This window comes from Theobroma cacao, chromosome 7, assembly GCF_053813885.1.
Source record: "Theobroma cacao isolate CCN51 chromosome 7, ASM5381388v1, whole genome shotgun sequence".
Lineage (NCBI taxonomy): Eukaryota > Viridiplantae > Streptophyta > Magnoliopsida > Malvales > Malvaceae > Theobroma > Theobroma cacao.
In genome coordinates this window covers 36,246,167-36,260,832 of record NC_142645.1, presented here as the reverse complement: position 1 = coordinate 36,260,832, position 14,666 = coordinate 36,246,167, and the positions used below count along the sequence as shown (strand labels likewise).

General features: G+C 34.2%; 1 protein-coding gene across 3 annotated transcripts in view; it reads right to left on the bottom strand.

The window, feature by feature from the left end:
* NUA (nuclear pore anchor) overlaps window positions 1–14,666 on the bottom strand; it is a 35,705-nt gene that overhangs the window by 11,367 nt on the left and 9,672 nt on the right. For 2 of the 3 annotated variants that reach the window (XM_018124705.2, XM_018124703.2), the window contains exons 12-28: window positions 12,197–12,245; window positions 11,208–11,311; window positions 11,047–11,115; window positions 10,105–10,242; window positions 9,867–9,971; window positions 9,328–9,441; window positions 9,143–9,221; window positions 8,082–8,125; window positions 6,688–6,764; window positions 5,237–5,339; window positions 4,942–5,076; window positions 4,766–4,864; window positions 4,345–4,386; window positions 4,187–4,240; window positions 2,370–2,549; window positions 2,162–2,209; window positions 978–1,028 (exon numbers count right to left, since the gene is read on the bottom strand). In XM_018124705.2, coding sequence (XP_017980194.2) covers window positions 978–1,028; window positions 2,162–2,209; window positions 2,370–2,549; window positions 4,187–4,240; window positions 4,345–4,386; window positions 4,766–4,864; window positions 4,942–5,076; window positions 5,237–5,339; window positions 6,688–6,764; window positions 8,082–8,125; window positions 9,143–9,221; window positions 9,328–9,441; window positions 9,867–9,971; window positions 10,105–10,242; window positions 11,047–11,115; window positions 11,208–11,311; window positions 12,197–12,245 — 1,491 coding nt within the window. The remainder of the gene's footprint in view (window positions 1–977; window positions 1,029–2,161; window positions 2,210–2,369; window positions 2,550–4,186; window positions 4,241–4,344; window positions 4,387–4,765; window positions 4,865–4,941; window positions 5,077–5,236; window positions 5,340–6,687; window positions 6,765–8,081; window positions 8,126–9,142; window positions 9,222–9,327; window positions 9,442–9,866; window positions 9,972–10,104; window positions 10,243–11,046; window positions 11,116–11,207; window positions 11,312–12,196; window positions 12,246–14,666) is intronic. The other variant, XM_018124704.2, reaches the window with a different exon arrangement.

Below are 14,666 nucleotides of genomic sequence, written 5' to 3'. Positions count from 1 at the left end.
AGAAACATTATTGACATTGTAGTCTAGTATTTAGACCTAACTCAGTAATGGTTCTGGATTTAATTAGATCAAGTTCGAATTCAGTTGAATAAATTCAGGTCAAGTCAAGGTTTTAGTCAATATTGATAGGGTTGTTTTTGGTATTAATTTGCCCAAGTTTCAGGTTGCATCAGATGAGGATCAGCCTTCAGCTTTTTCCACCTCTAGCTTTATGTAACAGACTTGGCCATCTTACAAGCATACACTAAATATAGCAAAATAATATATATGCAATTCCAGGTAAAGAAATTCATCTCTACACATGGAAGCTTTAAACTAAATGAGTCAAAACTTTAATCCAATATGATCATTTATGCAGTACATATTTCAAAAGTTAAATTGGCACGATAATAAAAGATTTTGATGCACAAGAATATTCCTTAAGAAGAGGGAGCTCTCTCATACCGGTCTGATTAAGACAATCATGACAAGACCTCCATTACCAGAATCTTGAAAGTCTCATCTTACAACAAAAAGGATCAGCCTTCATATTGGTTTCTACAACTAGGAGCTAAGGACCTAAGTCCAAAGTTGTTGTATGTACGTAGAAAGTCAGACTATTCTTTTCCCTCTATTTATTTTTTTGTGGAAAACAAAAGCCTTCATAAAGGTATTAACCATTCTGTCCTTGGAATGGTACGCATTTTAGTTTGAGTCGCCTTCAAATAGCTGTACTTTCTTTTCAATTGTTCTCTCAACTTTCCTCTGGACAAAACTTGGTTGCGTAAGACTGAAATATTACTATTTAAAAAAATACTGCAACAATAATTTTGGCTGCATTACAAATAATAATTTCAAAAGCTGCATAATATAGTCAAATGCCAGAGTGGCCATAACGAATGTAACAAGCAGACAGCATTCGCAATGAAGCATAATACACACACCTCCATGAGAGTATTACTAAAGACAAATCAAATTGATAATTGAAGAACACTGACCTCATTTCTTGAAACAGAGGATGGCACAGTACCACCATCTATCTCCAAAATCTGCATCAGATTACCAGCAAACATTCACCAGGAAAGCCAAATCAGATGCAAGGGAGACATACGAAACAATGCAAAAAGTCCTTTATGAAAATGTAGAAAAATGAAAGGAAGGGAGAGAGGGGGCAGAATAAGAGCAAAAGAACAGTTGAGGAGAGAAACTAGAAGTAAACTCTTTTTACCAAAATCCAGATAATGTAAATTAGGAAATCAAACTTAACCATAAGCGATGGGAGATCAAAGCATACTGCAGATGAGATAGAAGATTTTGGCATTTTTAAATGTTTTCTAAGTCATAAAATAATTCCAAATCAAAGTTCCATCAAACCATAGTTGCTGGATGTAGAACCAAAGTAGATAAGCCGGTGGTTAGAACTTGAGACTTTCTGATATGAAGTTCAAACCTTAGGAATGAGTACCGGGTATAGGGGCTCAGAAAGGGATACTTTTAGTTATGTAACTCAAGGCCCAGGGGCCTCCATTAGTACCATAAAAATAATTAGTTTTTAGAGGTGGAACCTTATTAGAATTAGTGTTCTAGCATTGAAGCCTAGAAAAAATTAACATTCAAAAGCTATACAAAGGCTTTCCCAAAATTAATCACCTGATACATTCACAAACCAAAGCATTTTTCCCAATCCTTCAAAACCCTGAGAAACTTAACCCCAGAGATGTTGAATTTATCATCATTTACCTACATTACTTTTCTCTTCTCCTTCAATTAATCAGCAGATATATTAAGCATAGAAGATGGTAAAATTTAATAGCAGAGAAAAAGTCAAAAAGTACTCCAAGGACGAAGTTTGATCTCAAATATAAAAATGAAATCAATCTTTAGGAGGCCATGCAGATATGAAAGAGACTTTAACTCAACATCAACCAAGGATAAAATTTCAGGAACTAGTCAATGCAAGTTCAGGAGGCAGAAAACAAACCATAAATGACCACTGTAAACAACAAAGTCGCAGACAGGAAAAAAAAAAGAAGAAAACAGACTACTGTTGGAGAAATTTCTAAAAATACCTTACAAAGAACAGAGAAGAAAGAATACGCTTCAATAGCAGTAAACTTAACAGCTCATGTGGTAAAACAGTGCTTCACTAACATAAGAAAATAGAGAAAATAGAAAATATTACCTTAACATCAGAAGATTTAAGCTTTTTCTCCAAATCAGAGAGTCTGGCCTGATACAAATATATATTAAGAAAAACAATCAGACCAAAAACTCCTTTAAAAGGAAAAACATTTCTCAAGTGAATGCAAAAGGAATGTACATATAACTCCTAGAGCAGATAAAAACAAGCAGTGCAATAATCAAGATACAGTTTAAAGAGCAGAAATTACCTCAGAAATCGCAGCCCTTGCCTCAGCAGCTGCACAAGCATGCAACGCATTAGCCAGTTCTTTTCCTATTTCTTCAACTTGTTTCATAGCATCTTTCAGAGTCTGCTCACGGCCAGACGTTAGCGTACGAACATTATCCCTCTCTTCTTGCAGTTGTTTCTTAGCTTCAGCCCATTCTTTCTACAAAATTCAGTTGGGCCAATAATAATATGTGGTTAATTCATGAAGCTAAGGACAAAAGTTGGTCATGAAAAGAACTGCGTCAGCATTTCTCAAGAAAGCAGACCAATGTCCAAAAACAGCAAAATAAATTCTTTCAACAAAGATTTTACCAATCATTCAAAGGAAGAGATGTATCTGTGAAGTGAAACTAGACTTCACAGATATCCCGTGTTAAACATATTTCTAAACTGATGATAAGAAACATCAGGCTTTCATCAAACCTATGTCACACATCCACACCCATGCCATAACAGTGTTTTTTTTCCCCCTTTTCCATGTATACAGAAATCAGCTCAAACTTAATTAAAGCAACACACATAGAAATCAATAAAAGACTTATAAAATGAACCCAGGAGCTATACACACACACACACACACACACACACACACACACACATACACACATGTATACATGTATACCCGTATACATGTAAATGTAAGTATGTATACATAATGCATACACGCACCCACAAACATATAAACAAAAACTCCTACGTATTATGTATGATTAGCTTAATATATAATTTTGTAACGGACTCTAAAGACTGCTTCATTTAATTCACTAATATGTTCAGTATAATTCTAAAAACATGCATTATCGCATGCGATAGAATTTAGGTCCAAGGGAGATCTTTTAAAATATAACACTTCCACCTAGGCTCCTTTTTATTATTGCCACTTGTTGCCATTTGAAACTTCCTGCACCAATAAACAAAATAAAAATCAATTGTCATTATACTAGCTTAAGGAGAAAATATATACCAGCAAAAGTTTATTTTTATGTAATACAGGTTGAACATATGTGTTCCACTTTTAGATAATCAAAGTTCATGGGAAAAAAAAAAGTTTTAATTTTTTGGGTTGTAAAAACAGAAACTATGCCCCCTGTTCTAGCAAAGCAAAACAGAATAGGCATGCTATGTTTTGAAGAAATAAAACAGAGACACACAGCCCCTGTTCTAGAAAAGAAAAAAAAAACAGGCATATACCTCCTGTTTGAAGGGTTCAGCAAAAACATGTTTATGTGCTTTTGTGAAGATATAGATTGAAGAAAAGAAAGGAAAAAAAAAATAGGCAGAAAATGTTGACAGAAAGAAAAGTAAAAACTTTTGATCAAATAAAATGATTGAATAAACAGAAGGGAAGAGGCAAAGGAATCGAGAAACAGAAGATATAAAACATACCCTCTTCAAATGAAGCAAAATCTGATTCTTGATTTCTTTATGGCCCCTTGTTTGCAGTTGAATACTCAAAACTGAATGTTGACATTTACCCGATTTTCTACTATTAAAGGTACAGCTAAAAAAGAACGGAAAAAGAAATCAAAAGAGACACTTCAATCAGGCAGGCCTTCTTTGCGTCTTCAACCTTACAAAAAAAGTGTGCCTCGGCACAGCAGTTATGCACCTGATCAAAGGTGCCTCACCCAAAAGTATGAGGCAATTTAGGGCACAGCTCCTTAACAACACTGATTGCATCAAGATCAATAGAAGGAAATATTTCAAGGATAACTAATTAACCCAACCAAAATTTTCCATAACCTTAAACTGAAAAAAGATCTCTTTAATAATGCAAAATAAACCCGACAAACACACCTCTATTTGTATTACATACTCCTCTTGTCTCCTTCTATCCAAAGCTCTTGCTTCCTATAAAATCAGAAAACAGGGTGATACAATGAAAATACTTGTCAAATCAACACAATGAGGGAACAAAAAACATATTCCTAACAAAATAATTAATGATGAGTTACCTCACGAACTTCCTCTGCACTCTGAATAGTATCCAAACTAGCCTGCATATAATAACATTGAATTTTTAAAGTACTGATAAAATGCAAAATAAAAGATAGTGTTTGGTTGTTGCTCTTCTTACTTGCTTTTTGCTTTTGGAAACGAAAAAACAAATGGTTTGTTTCTATAGGATAAGCAAACAATATTTTTCAAGATTTAAAAATTAAAAATGTTATTTATTGGGCTAAAAAAATTATGATTTGACTTTTATATAGAACAATTATGTTAAAATTACTATTTCATTTTAGTTATTTATTAATTGTTGATCAATTATGAATTTGTTTTTCATCATTTGCTTTCGCTTTATGGCCATTTTTAAAGAAATGAAATCAAGTGAAAAAGCAACAACCGGACAGAGCCCAAGTCAATCACGCTATCAACCTGCAGACGATGAACTCTCGCTGACAAGCTACAAACTTCATCACATGCTCTCTTTTCAGCATTTGCTAACATCTCTTTTTCATGTTTCAATACAGACACCTGTTCAGAACAAATACATATAAACAGCATCATTGGCAACAGTCAGAATGATAAAGCTTCCCAAACATGACATTTACCTCCATAATTAACTTCCGAGAATGCTCCTCAGCTGTGTTTAAAGATTCGGAACTTTCACGTAGCTTCCTTTGGTAGTCAACAATCAACTGCGAGAATTCGACATTTCTTGCCAGAACGCCATTGATTTCATCCCTCTGGGATGTTTCACATGCAACAAAGAAGAAAGAAAAAAAGTCAACACTAACACAGAAATTTCAACAGACATAAACTAAACAAAAATGAAGACAGAAACAGGAAGAATGAAAATATGTTCCATCGAAATGGGGATATAAAGGATAAGCTGACACTAATCACCTGATGCTCAGCTTCTTTCATGACACTTTCAAGTTTTTCTCTAGCAAAATTCGCTTCAAGAGCCAACTTGTCACGCTCTGATCGTAAAGATATAATCTCACCCCTGTCAATCAAAGATAACACAAGCTAATAATGTGCTTCAACAAGGAAAATTTATAAAAAGAAAAAAAAAGGAAATAGCGATTTTAGCATTATAATTGAACCAAATGCCACTAATAACAACCACAAAATGACAATGACCCAAATAATCCACCACTTCATTTTATTACAAGAATTTGCAGGCACAGATCATTTCTAATTCCACATGATGCAAGTATAGAAGTTGCTATAGAGGAGTAACTATTAAGGTTAATAACAGCATGAAAAAGAAAGAGTATTATCTGGTCCATATGATCCCATCAAGCGAAGCAAAGCTTCTTCACTAGGAACTTCAAGAGAAGAACTTTTCAAGCATAAGTATAACAAAAGAATATAATTTGCTGATACATTTAAACTAGATGAGTAGCTTTAAACTAATACATTTAAACTAATCATCCTCTGTAAAGAGAACTTATGATAATTAATGACTAAGGATTATAATATTTTTTAAAATTTTATGTAGCTTTTCTGTATTTTAAATAGCTTTTAAAGGAGGCTTCAACAGCAGATTTATGGCCATATATTCTGTTGATTTGGTGCAGTTCTATGAAAGCAGTTGAAACATTTCACTGCCTTCTTTCTAAAGAAGTAGCAAAGAAAAGGGTCTCAAACAATAAGTGAATCAGGCATCTAAAGGAAATATAAAATTAGAAAAGAAAATAAAAAGTTTACTCCCTCATTATAAAATTAAAGCTACACGAGTACCCAACAAACTACATAATACCAGTAAAATTAAAGCATAGACTAAATGTGTATACAACACACACACTGAGCCCCAGCTCATCAAGTAAATAAATAACAAATAAAAGAAGAGACCAATTGATGTAGGACGGCTAAGAGGTAAGGATTTGTAGTGGTTTCAATCTGAATATTTGAGAAAAGTAGGAAAATGTAGATAAAGGAAAGGGCAAATGAAAAGAAATCCCTAAGCTTCACACCTAGGGTTCCTAGGTGCTCCTTAGAAGTCACACCTAAGGTTGATTACATCACACAATCTCAAAGCAATAATGCTGGAATGCTTCACCTCTAGGGTTCCTTAGGAGTCACACCTAGGTTGATTGCATCACACAATCATAAAGCAATAATGCTGGAAATTCTCTGCTATATTAAACTATTTCTCAATAGAGGAGTAAATTGATTTATATAAACTCCTGGCATCCTTATCCTAAAAGAAATGAGCACTCCTACCAACATTAACATGACCGCAAGACCTAATATAGAGCTAATTTACAGAGAACATTCTTCAAAACATTCTATTTTACAGTCTATAACAAAGACCACAAATCAGTCTGGAAAATATACCAAGAATATACCTGGCCTTAGATTGATCCTCTTCAAGGCATCTCACCCGTTGAGCCACTTTTTCTTGCGCTTTCTTACTAGCTTCCTGCTTTATAAATTATATGATAAAGCATATCAGCATATATAACAGGAAAAAAATGAACAGGCAGACTCCTCCTCCACCTCCTCATCTCTCCCCTGCCCCCCCCCCCCAACAAGCTGAATAAAATTTAAGGCTCCATTTCTTTCACCGAAATTGACTTTTGGAAATCAAAATTTTTTGTAATAAGGAATTTTCGTGAAATACTAAAATTTTCTGTTATTTGGATTGGACTTGAAAAATATTTTCCATTGTTTAAATAAACTACGGATAATATCTTTTTTCTATTTTCAATTTTAGTGTTATTATTAAGTAATCTCAACACCAATTATCTCAAAACATGTACAAACATCAGAGGCTATCCTTAAAGTGGATTATCTGTGTATAATCCTATCTCCAATACCTCAACATTTTTTACATTACCAACCAAACCAATCATTATAACATATTAACAAGGCATTTAGCGGAACAACAATTTCATTCAGAACCCAAGTCAAGCAAAATCCATAATAATTTATCCCAATTTTTTCTTCATATAGTAATAATTAGTATATTTGCATTATGTTGTTAAAATTTGGGGGGATGGGGAGGTTACAAATCATGGATGGTTTATATGCCTCTTTGCCCCCCCATTTTTCTCATATGCTTCTGTGTTTTCTTTTTCCCATATTCAAGTTTGTTTCTGTTGCTATTGTGGCCACCTGTAGGTGATCTTGACAATAATAATGGAAGGAAGAAGAGTCGGCAGCAAAGGTTGCGATGCAATCTCCACAGAAAGAAGCAAGAAGAAGGTGATGAGCACAAGCAGGAGGAGATGTGGGTAGGGGATGATGCAATTTACTGGGGAAGAGGAAAAGTGGGTTAGGAGATGCAATCTGCGGAGGAGGGGAGATCAAAGAAGGAAGAAAGGAGTTAGTTTGGGCTGGCAGTGATTTGATGGTGAAACAGTGGACAAGAGGGGGCAATGCAATCTGCTATGGAGGAGAGTTAGGAAGGAAAACATGAATTGAAGGAGAGAGAGATCGGCAGAGGAGGGATGGAGTTGGGGTTCACCAGTGGTCAATGACAGAGAAATAGTGGTGGTTTGGGAGAGGTGAGTTTTGGCTGTTGAGAAAGAGGAGTTGAGCTGGGGAAATTGTCTTCCAAATGTAAAGAAAGAAAGACAATTTCCCCCTAAACATGGCCCTATTTTCTGTTGGTGACCACCTTTAGTTGACATGGTCACTTTCTGGCAAACAAACACTGGAAAATGCTGAAACTGTCTTCAAGAAGTCAATTTCCACTGAAACAAACGGGGCCCAGAAAAAATAGAGCCAAAATTGATACCTGGGACCCTTCCAGAAGAAGCAAGAAGTCCTTCTTTCCAGCATCTGCAATAAAGAATTTTTTATAAATACAATTCATATAAATAGAAAAGTCTGTAAAAACATAGTCCAAAGCAAAAAAGAATACAAAAGTACAACATTAACTGAAAAAGATAGTGTTATGGAAGTAGGCTATCTTTAGGCTATCTTTAAAACAATGAAATTTCAAAAATAAGAAATCCAAGTAAAAAAGAAATTTTAATATTTATAAAATGCTAAAAATTCAGAGGAGACCATAAATAAGCAAGTCAGGCCAACAATTAAAACATAATTCAACTCCATCAATTTGACTTCAATTATGTTATAATATAAGCAACCAAGTTTGCCCACTGTAAAAGCATCCACAATTTATTATTTCCCTCTCTGCCACAACCATAACAAGCATTTTAAGATAGTTATTTTTGTAGTTTATATGCACTACAAACATAAAAGAAACCACTGATGAGCTGCATCATAGGAAATGTTATTCTACCTTTTAAACAGACCAAGTTTAGCTTGCATATTTAACTATTCCAAATATTTAACAAGGAAGTAGAATGATTTGAACATTCAGTCCTGTTATATAACCCTCAAAAGGGAGAAAGATGAATGTTTTACAACACCAATTCAAACTTTAAGTCAATAACCCAGTCACACACCCCTCCTACAAGACAATGCATTCATGAGTCCAACAGAGAAATAATGAAAATTAACTACAAAAGAGAAGCAAGTACGATCAATTAGGATCAGGTAGAAGTTCTCATCAAGGGAACTGGTACAAATAACAAGTACAACAACTATGTTCCTCAAAAAAGCAGGTGGATAACTATTGTCCATAACATTTATAGTCATTTTGCGCAATTAAGATTAACGAAACCTCAAATAACAGATAAAATTCTCATCATCCACAGACTACAAATTTTTCATTGTCATCAAACACATCATTTCTATGTTCACTAGCCAACTAAATCCACTTAAAATACCAATACTCCTGGCTAAACGATTGCCCCACCAAATAAATAAAAAGATGGGCAGAGACAGAACCTGGGGCTGCTTCTATTGCAGGGGAATAAGACAGATGAAGCTTATGTTCCTCTTCATATAACTTTTTGTACATTGCAACCTGTACATCAGAAAGATAATGGAGAAATATACATTAACAAAATAAAAACATGAAGCACACTCAAGCAGAAAAGGACCAGAGAATGATAGGCCATAAAGAGACTCACAGAGGCATGCAGTGATTCAATCATGTGTCCCTGCTCTTCTGCTCTTTGTAACACTACCGCAACTTTAGAAGCAGCTTCATCAGTTTGTTTCTTGAGCTCCATTTCCAGCTTTTCCTGCAGTCCCATAATTGCAACCACACCTACTTGTCAAATAGTTTCTTTTCACATAAGTCTGTCTTTGAACTAATGATGGAGAATACTTTAGGCTTTTTATTTTATTAGGGCTATTTAATCAAGGCTATTTGTTTTGGGATTTAGGGTGCAGCTTAGGCATACAATGAAATTTGAAATTTTGAATAGGTTTTGGATGATGAATACTTGAGACTTTGAGACATCAAGTCCTGTAATTTTCTCACTCCATTGATTCATTCTGGTTTTCTCCTCCCAAGTCTTCTATTTTTCTACCTATTTCCTTGTTTCTCCCTAGTTGCTGTCTTATTTTCCCTCTAAATTTCCATTATCTATCTCTTTTACTGCACTTGTTCCATATCAACTAAACAAACCCATGTCTTTATATAAAGATAGGAGATTCTAGTTACCTTGAACTCCATCTCCTTACTCTCGATCTGGTCAGAAAGATCACGCACAAGGCTCCTAAGTTGGACATTCCGCTCAACTAATCCATTTATATCCTTAAACGTCAACTGTTTAAAATCATTTCAAACAAAAGATATGAGATAAACACCATTAAATTTGAGAGGGGGAAGAAAAAGGAGAAGGATCATCTAAGAAGATGAAGAAAAACTCTGGCTAAAAATTCAAGTCAATGCAATTTACTTCTGAAATAACTCTGTCAGCATCAGGCTCCACACTTCTATCAGCAGCAGCAACAATTGTACAATCACCAGAAAAATCATGCTCAATAGGTCCACAACGTAATTGTATGTCACGGCATTCCTTAAGGAGAACTGTCACCTAAAGCATTATGATACAGAAAAAAGGGATTAGTATAGGTCAAAAGTTGATTAAGAAGAAAACACATTTGTGAGTATAGAATGTCCGTAAGTGGACATATCCACCCTCACTTTGACATACCTAGACCTTTCTTGCCACCACATGTCACATACACAAACAATGCTGCATCTTTCATCATATACATAAACTCATAAAGAACTTCATACTTTGATCACAAAGAAGTGCAAATTTTAGTCACACAAAGAAGGGTGTATCACCCGCCGCAAAACACATCACAGACACCCCAAAGACTGATTAAACACATCAAGATTGTATTTAATTACAAAAATTCACGACACGTCAAACATACTCATCACAAACTTATATAACAATTTTTACTTTTTAACTGCTATAAGAAAATAATTAGAAAAAAGAAAAAGATGGGGAATAAAAGATCAAGAAAGAAAAGAAAAGTCAACAAAAAAAATCCGAGGAAATGTAAAAGGAGGGGGGCAGAAGATGAGAAAAAAGGAAAAAAGGAGGAAACTTAAAAAAAAGTAAAAATAATAGGGGAAAAAGAAGAGCAGTGACTTCAAAAAAAGAAGAAGAAATTCTATTTGTTAATATAGATATTTTCCTCTTAACATCTCCAAAGAAAATAAATTGCTAGTTAAGCATCAAAATAAGGGCACTTTTCCCATTAAAGAGAAGTTTTTTGAAAAAGATATGCTCTTTGCTTATAATATAGAGAATTTTCTTCTTAATTACTGCAGAGAAGATTAATTGCTAGTTAAGCATAAAAAATATGGGCATTTTTTCCATTACCTGCTTTTGAAGGTCAGCAATCTCCTTCTGAGCCAGACTATTCTCTCGTTCATGCCTCCTCAAATCAGCCTGAACAAATCCACGTAAGACATCCACAATAAAGATGAAAGCAGCAACAATTGAAGGCATGTGTTTCTTTTAGGGGGAAAAACTTGATAAACCTTTGATTCCTGTATCATTTTCTCTAGCTGTGAGCGTTCTGATGTAGAATTCTGCAATTTCTGGTTAATCATAGAGTATGCCTCACGCATTTTCTCATATTCCGCTGCACAAACAACAATTGCATCAAGAACAAGCTCCAGATTGAGCTCATCCAACATAACTCTAGCTTGGATCAGGCAATATAAAGCCAACTCCTTATATCACAGTTAGCTGGATTTTGCCACTACTTTCAGTCATTTGAAGGCATACCAGATGTCACCTTCTATGAGCACCAAACATTATTAAAAATAAGAGTTTTTTGAAGGACCAAAAACCTAATAGGTGATGAGCTGACAGCAGGAACCAAAGCATATAATAAAGTAGCCGGAAGTATATGGTAGCAAGAATTTTACTAACAAAAATGATAAATTTGCCAAGCCATTTTTCAAATGTAAGATCTAACATGTTTTTGTAGTCAACAACAAAAGGCATAAATAGAGTGATCTACTGTAGAATATATATATATATATATATATATATATATATATATATATATAATCTTTCTAAGGTACCACAGACCATACCAGCAGACACATCACACTAAATCAAATCAGCTGGCAAAACTTGAACCAAAAACAAGTTTACCGTTTAGCACAGGTCAAAGTAAACAAAACGGTTGTTTGAACACTGGATAGCATACAAGCATAATTTTCTTGATCAAAAACTAGTCACAGCTCATCTATAGACTGTACTCTATTGTTAGGTAACAGGTCAGAAGAAAGCAACCTCGGCTGGGCAGAAAAAAGGAGAGTTTCATAACAAAAAGAAGAATTTCCAAATTTTTAATGTTTTAAAGCTACTGTCTTCATCTTCATAATTAATATAGATAAATCCAGCATATTTTCAAATAAAAAGGGAAAAAATACTGAAACAAATTCCAGAATTTGATAAAATATTTCAACACTAAATCTTGAAAGTCCTAATCATCAACCAATAATCAGCATCATACCTCTTTCATCCATAATGAATACTGCTTTCTCTTCTAGTTCACATAGTACCTACAAGAGCATCAACAAACATGTTCTTAGCTTTCCATTCAAAAGAAAACTGAACCAAAAGCAAAATAAAACATCCTTAAATAAAGCCTATCCATCTCCTGCAATTTTCCAAACAAATAAATGAACATCTCCAGTTACAACAAAGAGAAGGAGAGATAGAAAAAGTCAAGAACAAGGAAGAAAATACAAGTCCTTAATTAACACAACTAATATGAATATGTTGAACAGAGAAAACACAAAAGGAGGGAGAATAATAGTTTAGCCAACAGGAAATTCAGATGTGCATTTTAGAATCCACATGTCACATTCTGCCCATGCCAATGACACCCAAAAACTTACTTCAATAACAACTATTAGCAAGAAATCAGGAGTGGAGACAAATATAGGTTTGCTGGGGTAGATCCCACATCTGGAAGACAAGTAAAAATATTAATCAAATGCTCTAATCATTTTTAAGACATCAGTGTCCACTACTTTGATCTTTCCTGACTTTTGGCTCTAACTCTACTAGCACCTTTAACTTGCAGTGAACTCTCCTGGTGAAGCACCCCTCGGCATTCACCAATAACTATAGCCATAGATATTTTTGGGAAAGACAACTTTTCATAACAGCAACATGAAATCCAAAATGTGAACCTATGTCCTATTGTGATTGTGAAAAGGGGAATGAGAGATGAAAACCATTTCATTGGTATACCCGCTAAATACACATTTATCTAACTTCCACCTCCCCCAACCATAAATAAGGGCCAAAGATATTGTTTCAGCAATAGCAGAGACAATAAATATAATGTGTTTGTGGAACCCTGCAAGTATTATTTTTTTGTTTCTTTGGTACACTATAACACTTGCCAACTCTACCATAATAAAACATCGTCTGAAAAAATAAAAATCATCTTCAACATCTACAATAATGTTCCTAACACCCCACTCAAGAATCATTATCTCAAATCAAGGTTTACTAGAAATAATGTCGTGAAAACACCAAAGAAAAGAATGGAATTAAAATGAAAATTGTAATGGAAGTCAAGAAAATAAGAAGAAAAGGAAGAGAGGAGACTAGATAAACATCCAGTTAGATTAAAGGTTATCCTTAATGATGAAGAACCATTCAAAAACTTTCTTAAATTGGTTATTCTGACATGGTCTCTCCATTAGGTTACTTTATTTTAGTCCATGCTCAGTTATTATGTTTTAATTTTACGTCCAAATTGCATGTAAATTATATTTAATCAACTTGAATCATACAGTTTGTGCTCATATAAATCATAAAAAAATAATAATTAAATATTTAAGTTGAAAGAGCAAACTAAAACACAGTAAGCCACAATAGAGAAATGCTAATCAAATTTTGCATTTGCTAATTATTAGGAAAGAATAATTGTAGTTAGAAAACTACAAAAGTTCTATTACTAACAATGCTGCTGCAAACAAAGGAATTATAAAGACGGGTTTCTAATTGGACAGAATCAGATTATGATTATTATAGTGGAATAAGACTACTTTCCTAGTTATTATTTATGATATTAATCATAATAACATTGATATAACTGAAGTTAAAGTAAAACAAAAGAGTATGATAGTCTCTACAAAAGCTTAAGAGCCCTAAAGCCAGTTTATTATGTATAGTAAGAGAGATTTTGACCAGCTCAATTAGATGAGAAACATTTGTCACCAAAGACTAAGGATTAAATGCTATTCCAATTCTATTATAAAAATTAGTCTTATAGACTCATCAAGTGGCTATGATATATCTTAACATCATTAGTAAAGTAGCTCTACAACCCTGAACCCAACTGTTCTTGTTCCAACTTCAATTCTATATCAAATTCAACCCCACCAATTTACTGTCTTTTACTCCCATACTTTTACTAATAAGCCATGGCAACACAGATGGTAGAGGGCATGGGAAGAGAAATCAAATTCCATTGCAGCCTATGCAAGCTTTACGTCAACTCTATCAGAGATCGTATGAACAACCTAGAAGTTGCAAATGACCTTTTAGATTTTACTAGAAGGGACTTACAGTTGGAAATTAAATAAGGAGAAGATAAAAACTCTTTTCAAGATGCTGGACCAGCAAATATTTCTATTCACCAGGTTTTTTTAGCCAAAGCCATTTACCACTGGAATGGAAGAGCAATTGTGTGGGAGGAGAAAACAAGCCTAGCAAACAGAATTGGCTAAGTTGAGGTCCATGATTGAAGATTTATCACAAGATGCCCTACATAGCAACCCCATCAAAGGTCAATGGAGAATCTGGCACAACCTTTTAGCTTTACTAGAAGTTGGGCTTAAAGATGAAACTAAACAAGGAGAAGATGAAAATCGTTTTTATGATGCAGGACTGACAAATCTGCATTCCGTCATGAGTTGTAAGAGCAATTATTGCATGCCACTGACTTAATCTGAGTGTAGTCA